The following is an 8,420-nucleotide window of genomic DNA, read 5'->3' as shown; positions in this document are numbered from 1 at the left end:
GCTGTGACCTTTGTTCTGTTCACCATTACACCCTAAGGCCCTAGAGGCTCACACAGACCGGTACCAATGAATTTAGTGAACGAACACACTGTGCCTCTTTTATTGACTGTTTTATCTGCTGTTTTCCCACCACAATGAAGGAACTTGAGGAAAGTTACGTCTTATTTATATTTGTGTTCTCCAGGGCTCCCGAGTGAAAACATGGTTTGCAATAGGGAGCAACAAATGCTTTGGTAATTGAATGATTCTCATGACAAGGACCCGTGCTGGGAGGTCTAGAGACGGGGTGCAGGCGAGCGGCCTCAGCGAGGTGAAGGCCCTGATCAGGCTGGGAGCCTGTCTCGGACCCTCCCATGAGACCGATTCAGGGTAAGGCATGGAGAAGAGAGAGGTGTCCGCGGGGCCCTGGGTGACGTGGATGCCACTGTTTCTCCACCACTCTGCTGAGCTTCAGACATGTCCACACAGAACGGTGGTGCCTCTGAATATGACTCAGGACAATAGAAAGGCCTTCACCAAGAGGAGCCAACCCCAAGAGGACTTCAGTACCGACAACTCGTTTCCGTCTAAATTAGATGTTCTCAACCTGGAATTACGAGACTTGGTGTGACTTTACTCTTCAAGTGCTCAGAGGCCTGTGCGGCCCAGAAAACATTAAGAACCACTAATCCAGAGAACCCAGGGGGAACCCCAGAATCCCCACCATCACTCCCTCCAGCCTTGCTCAGCCTCCACCAGCCCCATCTCAGAGAATAGAGCAGAGCCTGCTGTGAACACTCACTCCACCACCGTGGGTCTGGACAGGCTCAGGCAGCCACAGAAGGCAGGAGGTGGCAGAGGCCTGTCCTCAGCCTTGTGGCCTTTGGCTCTACCTTTACCAGGACTTCACAGACTTGAGAATAAATTGGAGTTTATTTTAGAGAAAAAAATAATAAAAAAAAAAACGTTTAAAGCACAGAGGACAGAGAGAAGGAGCCTTCAGGGGCCTGAGCCTCTAGCCTTGCCCTTTATGGTTCCTCCAAAGCTCCAGTCCTATGATCTCCTTCAGCTCCACAGCCCAAAACCGAGAACATCTATGTTGGTTGGATCAGAGCAGCCAAAACTAGTAAAGTCACACTTAGGGTCCCAAGGGTGAGACTATTGGAGGTTCTTCCTCAAGCCTGGCATGAGCGAACCTCCACATTGCTAAACTGGAAGAGCTTTGGATTCTGTCCCCAGACCGCAATGATCCCCTAGCATACCCACCCTCAGGCTCCGAGGCCCAGACCCACAGCTCTGTAGCCCCCGAGCCCCGTCAGAGCCGAGAAGAGAATCCAGCCACCATGATATTCTCGCCGGTGATGTAGCTGGCATCTGGAGAGCACAGGAAGGACACGAGGCCTGCACAGTCCTCAGGCTGCCCCATCCTGGATGGAAGGAGCACAGAACATAGCATCAGTGATCTCACATTCGGGTTCTGTGCGCTGGGGCTAACAGGCCTCTCCGGTGGGACTGGGCTCCAGGGAGGGACAGGGTGGAGACTTGCACCCTCCGGGCCTGTGTGGAACCCAGAATTCAGAAAAAGGAATGGCCGATACACAGAAAGGGGTCTGATCTTGGGTAAGACTCAACTGACCTTCCACAACTGTACACAGACCACCAAAGCACCAAATGCCACTTGCCTCTGCAGCTGATGGTTTTCTTTGAAGTTGTTCCAGAAAGCCTCATTCTCATGCAACTGAACAAAAGGAAGAGGTGAAAGAGTCAGTGCTGCTAAAACAAGGAAATGGGAGGGCCCCCGAGGTAGTGACATGACAAAACATGCATGACAGCTTTGCCCTTCTCAGTGTTGATGGATTGAGCCACGGCTGAGTTCAGAGAATGGTGAGGACCTCAGCTGTAAGGATGTGTCCCCTTTCCCCTTTAGTCCTCGGGCAGTGTCTCCATGCGCCAGGCTAGGGAACAGGGGACATGACCCAGTGCTCATCACTTTGCTGAAGTCAGTCTCGATTATTCCCGGAACCAGGCAGTTCACCCGGATGCCCCTGGGGCCCAGCTCCAACGCCAGCGTCCGGGTGAGGCCCAGCAGGGCTGTCTTACTGACATTGTAGGCACCCAGCTCCTGGTACAGGATTAAGAGTGATTAGGAGGGTGAAAGGAAGTGTCAGTTGGATTTCTCACCTACAGAGGATCACACCTGGCCCAGCCCAGATTTCAGACACACTCCTCAGCCTGGTCTGAGAAGAGAAGCCGGTGTGAGCGACCCAGCAGCCACATGGGCACCAGTTCTGCCCAGGACAGCAGGACTAAGAGGGGGTCTGCCCAGGATTGGGGAACCACCACGCCCTTTCCCAACCAGGACACACGGAGCAAGCACTCACCACTTGTGGTATATAAGCTGAAATGGAAGAGACCAGGATGACAGCACCCCTCCTGAGAGGAGACAGACAAACACAAAAGGAGAGAGGGAGCTCATAAGTCACCATTGATTGAAGGGCTATAATGCAGTCGTGAAGCATGCGATCCTCACACGGTCCTACTCTTATTCCCATTTCACAGCTAAAGACACCGAGACTCAGAGCGGTTTAGTAACCCAGCCAATGAGTGGCAGAGCTGGGATCCCAACCCTATCTCTCTGACCCAATGTCCATGCTCAGAACCACTGTATTCTTCTGCTTCTCCAGGGGGGAACGATAGCCAAGCCAGGGATGGGGAAAGAAGCACAGTGGGCTTGGTGAAGAGGCAACATGGCCGAAGGGGAATGCTTATCAACGGGCCACCTCTGAGAGCAGATGGGGCAGGAGGAGACAAGAAATGATAGCAACTTTCTCTTCTCTCCAGACAGTCCTCAGCTACTTCCTACAGGGTATGCCTGTGTGAAGGGTCAGAGGAGCAGATGGGTCCCAAAGGAGGTGGTGGCCCAAGTTCCTGTCATGAAACCCCTAGTAACATGTGTAAAGGGTGGTCAGATATGCAGGATCTGGAACAGAGGCAGAGTCCCTAGAGACTAAGAAGCAACGAATGAGGAGGGCCTGGGGTGGCTTCTCCCTGTGGGCAGAAATGGGGCAAACCCTGTCATAGGTTGTAAGTTGGTGAAAAGGGATTGTCCAGCTCTGACAAAACCAAAGTAGGTGAGGGTGTGGATGAACAGACCACAAGGTCAAGGAGCTAAAGCACAGCCTCCTCCTAAGCCTGGTGATTTCAAGGCCAAGGAGAACGTGCCTGGGCCCCTGGAACCTCACCCTCATCCCACAGCCACTAGAATCAGAAACTATAGCTGAATGTGGGGTGAGGCGGGGCAGAGGGAGGAGGGACGTGGAGATTTCAGAAAGACCTGTGCTGTCCACGCCCACTCCCGGGTGTGCCCCAAGCTCTCCAGAGTCAATTCTTGTGCCTCAGTCTCCCCACTCCCACCAGTCCCAACCCTGCCCTGTAGCCTACCCTCTCTTCTCCATGTGGGGCAGCAGCTGGCTCAGCAGCAGGGCTGGGGACTTCATGTTGACGCTCAGGATCTGAAATCAGAGCAGGTGGAGGGCGGAGACAGACACCGTCAGCCCAGCTTTGTTTTCATAAGACTCCTGAAGTCCTTACAATTTGAGCAGCAAAACCAGATGTGTGCAGATCTGACAGACTAATCCCCCTTCTGAGCTGGGCAAGAGGTGTTTCTGACTTCTCATGGTTTAATAGGCAGCTCGGTTAAGGGACAGGCCTGGGAGCAGAGCCCCGAATATGTGAACTGTTCGGGACTGGGGTGAACGAAGGATTTGTTCAGGTGTTTAGAAAAAGCTGGCCGTGCCAATAGAAATAATTATATAAGCAGAAGACACTGGAAAAAGATTGAAGAATATAAGGAGGGAAAGTACTAGGTGCTGAGAGCAAGGGAGATTTCCGGAAGAGTCGTCTTTTTAACTCTCTGTTTTTATTGTTGATGCTCTTGCCTTGTCCCCATAGAATGTAAGGCATACTCAGAATGCAAGAGCATAAAGCAAATCAGAAGGCATTATGCGTGAAGCATGGAGACTAGCGAAAATAAGTGTAGAAAAAGCTAGAGTGAGGTTGGTGACCACGGTTAACAGCACGTGGTAAGGACTGAGTATTATTCTATTCTGCGTTCACTAGAACACATGCTGTCAGGGCCAACCTACGTGCCAGGTTATTGCAAACTTGGCTCTGAGCTTTCCTGGGGCCAACACGAAGAGGGAGGCACAACAGAGAACTGCCATTCTGGGCGCTAGGTGCCCAGGTTGATCTGGTCTGTGACTAAAACCGGGAACTGGGCTCCGACATCAGGGTCCCTGACCCTCTGTCCGGCAACTCTGCCCAGTGTGTCTGGGACAGAGGAGAAGTATGGAGGAAATGGCAATAAAAGATGCAGACGCTGAGCCCAGGGCTTGGACCGAGTGCCAGCCGGGACTACAGTCGCACCAGGGATCCCTCCTGTGGGGCGCTGTCCTTAGTGAGGTCAGCTATGTTCTGCGTCTCTAAAGAATGAGTCGCTAAAGTTACATGTCTGTAACTGTCCACTGTTTTCCCCAGTCCTCATCCCACACCACTCATCCCCTTAGATGTGGGCAGGGAAGTGCTTCAATGAGTTCTGCTGAGGCCCATCTGATGACATGGAATCAGTGTTGAGATGCCCCCCGGGAATGCTAGAAGTGGCTCGGATTCTAAAGGGGGAAACATCATGAGGTCCCCAAGAAGAAGAAATTGAGGTTAGGCTAAGGGTTTCCTGATCACTCTCTGTTCAGACAGAGCCCGCTAGCCCATGACATGCCTACCCTAAGCTCCATGAGTGTTGGCTCCCCAGACAATGGGCTGTGACAAGGCCCCTCCTAGACTCAGGAGCCAAATGTGAGCCAAGGAGAAACAGAGAGTCTGTCCTTTGTTCAGGAAAAGTGCCCTATGTTAGCAAAGAAGGAAGACCAGCTCAGTGCCAGCAAGTCCTGGGTAGGGACCGTGAGCCTGAGTCAGGCGCGTGCTGGAATCATGGAGAAGGGATGGAGGAGACATGGGGGGGCGGTAGATGAGAGATCCCATCCTGCTGGGGAGAATGGGGTCTCCCTGAAGAGGTGCTCAGGCTGGCCCAAGGAGAAGATGAGCGAGAAGGAATTCCCCTCACAGGACACCTACCGAACATTGGGTTCAGGTGAAAGCAGAGCATCAAGTAAATTCTGAACTTGATTTGCCCGTGTATTTCACCTCCAAGATGATGGCAGATGTAATTAGAAGATGATTTCTGTCTAGTGGTGCAGAATTGCACATGGAATAGCAAGTCCTTGGAGGATAGGTGAGCAGCAGAGAAAGTAAGGCTGGCTGTCGGCAAGTGTGCCCAGCTTCAGGAGGGAAGATTTCAAACAGCTCCGACAAAAAAAAAAAAAAAAAAAGAGTCAGGATCCTATGAACTGAGACACTAACAGGGAAAATGAATCAGGGGGGTTGGGAGACTGTCGGCAATGAAATTCTAGCTACCTAATCGCTAATGATCCTTCAGAGGCTCTAAGGAAGTAGAGAATCTGGAGTCTGCTGGCAGCAGGTGCAGGGAGTTCAGATTTCAGGTCATTCCTGAGTAGAGTGGGAAGGGCACCCAGCCAAGGGCAGATAACAGGAGGGGCTGCCTGCAGACATCTGAGCAGAGCGAGGAGAACTAGGGAGGGCAGAACCAAATGCTCTAGCCCAATGCTTGGGGCAGAAGGAAGTGCTAACAGGAAGGGACAGGAAGTACGTGACTCCATCCATTTATCTTGCCCATCAGTAGGACAAGGGAACAAAACACAGGAGTGAACAGAAGAGGAGACATAGGAGAGTAATGAAGCCCGAGATGGACCTCAAAGCATTTTACAAAGTCTCCCCTGGACCTTTGAACACCAGCTGGAAGGATGGTTAAGTGGACTCATAACGAGTTGGAACCTCCGAGCCCACAGAGAGCTGATGTGAGGGTGCAGGCCTGATGGGGGCAGCAGGTTCATCGGAGGACAGTGAGAAACCCACATCTGCGAAAGGCAGAGAGTCTTAGCGGCAGGTACGGATCGCCACAGTCGAGCACCACCACCAACACATGACCCCGTAAATGGAGGTAAGAACATAAATTGTTGACAGAGAGCAGAGACCTTACGATTCTTGAGTCCTGCCAAGAGCAGAGACTTACTCCCACAGTTCTGTTCCCACAGCCTGGAGCAGTGCCTGGCACAAAGCAAGCCCTCAATAAGTATTTGCTGAATAAATGCGAAAGGAATGGAAGAGAAAAGAACGCAGAAAGAGTGAGGAACTAGCCTTAAAAACACACAAACCAGAAAGGAGCATCAGGGCACAGTGCGCGTGTTTACAATAACATGGGGAGAGGAGAGGAGAGGCTCGGCGGGGGCATGCCCTGCTGGAGCCCATGCAGAGCCAGCACATCAGCCCCCCACCAGCTCCCAGCAGCCCCTCACCTTGTCCCACACCTGCTCACTGGTCCCCATGGTGCTCCCCACCAGGGGGTTGACAGCAGCATTGCACACCAGGAAGTCCACACCTCCACTGTGCTCCAGGGCCTGGGGGAGGGGAGACGTGAAGGGCCAGGTGAGCGTGGAGATGGTCTGAGGAGAGAGCCCAGGTGCATGGGCCACTGAGGCAGAGCTTGCTGATCAGTGTCTCCACCAGGAATGGTCAGTCGCAAGGCTCCTGTGAGAACCAAACTCTTGGTGAAGGTAAGTGCCCTGGATAGGCCATGGGCAGGCTCTCTGTGCTGAGGGCCCCAGGGGAGGAAGGTCTTCTCCAGGAATCCCTCTGGGGACTTGGGATGGGGAAATTCCTTTTGACCCCTCTTCAACCATAGTTCTCTCAGGATGTGTGGTGAGGGGGTGTAGGGGTGAGGGTCCTCTCATCAACTGGCCACTTTCCAGAGAGCCAGTGTCTGCTCAGGGATACGGTGAGCAGTCATGATCTCAGGATGTGTTCTAGGGCTTCTGGACCCCCATCCCGGTCCCTGCTCCTGCAGGGCTGAGCAGTAAGGAAAAGGTTCTGTGTGTTCTCCTCCCTGTGTCCTTCTACCCCTCAACCCCTCACCATGGCCACCAGCTGCTCCCGGTCCTCAGCTTTCCCCACGTGGCTCACGGTGCCTGTCACACTCAGCCCCTCCCCCTGCAGTGCTGCCACAGCCCGGTCCACATTCTGCTGCTTCCAGCTGCTGACCACCACGTGGGCCCTGTCCTGGGCCAGACGCCTGGCGATGGTGAAGCCAATCCTGTGGGCAGAAATAGAGGGAACAGGACAGCCTCAGCCTCTCAGCACCATTGTCCCTCTACCCAGCCCTGGACATCAACAAGGTTGTGTCCTTCTCTACAACCCTGAAGTCCTTTAGTGGAAGTGAGTCTCCCTGTGAGGAGTCAAGACCCACATGGCAATCAGAGCACTCACCTGTCAGTGGACTTCGTGACCACAGCTACCCAGTTGGCCAGGACACCATTTTGGTCTATCCCACTGCTGCTCATCCACACATAGAGTCCGTCGTGGGAACAAAACAGGCCCCGGAGAACACAGATAGCTGCTTGGAGCATGGTGGCGAATGCCTGGTTCACTTCCCATGGGACTCAGCCTTGGAGGAAAGAATCAACTTCACTTATCACTGCTGGCCTCAGTGAGCTTGATGATGATCTATCCCCAACTTCTCCAGACAGACAAGGCCAGCAGCAGAGGATGAGAGAGAGTCAGAGCAGTCAGGGTGAATTTCAAACATTTGAGCCTCAGATCAGGAAGCCTCTCCGTGAAAATTCTCTATTTGTAAAATAGGCAAATTAGCATATGAGACCCAACATTCAGTCGACAGGCAGGTTTATTTTTCCATTCAATCCATAAGCAAGCACTGAGCACTTGCAACGTATCAGGCACTGGGCAGAAGACGTTGGGACACTCTGGTGAACTAAGGCCCCCATCCCCCACCCACAGAGCTTCCCATAGAGGGAGGAGGCCAGATACCAAATTATTACCCTCATTCTTAATTTTAATGAACTACTTCTAGCTGAGAACGTAGAAATAAACAGGAACTCTCATCCATGGCTGGAAGGAATATAGTTCAACCACTTTGGAAAATGGTTGAACACACAGTGCTCTGACTGCAGTTTCACACTCTGTGGAAGGGTGGCTGCCTGTGCACCAAGGGCCTATACACGAGCATTCATAGCAGCATTCTTTGTAATAGCCTCAAACTGCAAACAAGCTCAGCTCTCCATTAATGATAGAATGGATAAACAAGTTGTGTTGCATTGATATAACGGAATACTGTTCAGCAGTGAAAATTAGTGAGCTGAAGCTGCACTGAACAACATAAATGAATTATAAAAAGATATTGTTGAGATGACATCATAGAAATGGCAGCATGAGGTGAGCCTCTTGAAATCTCCCCTGGAATTTACAACGAATTGCACAACTATAATTCCACAAAGGACTCCCTGTGCAGCAGGCAG

The 8,420-nt window shown here is 52.2% G+C and overlaps 1 protein-coding gene across 1 annotated transcript; it reads right to left on the bottom strand.

The window, feature by feature from the left end:
- Positions 1-1,238: 1,238 nt before the first annotated feature.
- On the bottom strand, positions 1,239-7,448 carry LOC117023778 (dehydrogenase/reductase SDR family member 2, mitochondrial-like). Its single transcript, XM_033108939.1, has 5 exons — positions 7,375-7,448; positions 7,024-7,201; positions 6,408-6,509; positions 5,964-5,969; positions 1,239-1,456 (listed from the first exon to the last, which is right to left on the bottom strand). Exons 1-5 carry the CDS (start codon positions 7,446-7,448, stop codon positions 1,295-1,297), a joined length of 522 nt encoding a protein of 173 aa, XP_032964830.1. The 3' UTR covers positions 1,239-1,294.
- Positions 7,449-8,420: the final 972 nt, after the last annotated feature.

The sequence above is a fragment of the Rhinolophus ferrumequinum genome, chromosome 6, assembly GCF_004115265.2.
Source record: "Rhinolophus ferrumequinum isolate MPI-CBG mRhiFer1 chromosome 6, mRhiFer1_v1.p, whole genome shotgun sequence".
Classification (NCBI taxonomy): Eukaryota; Metazoa; Chordata; class Mammalia; order Chiroptera; family Rhinolophidae; genus Rhinolophus; species Rhinolophus ferrumequinum.
Note: the sequence above shows the minus strand (reverse complement) of the source record. Positions and strands in the feature narration are given on the sequence as shown.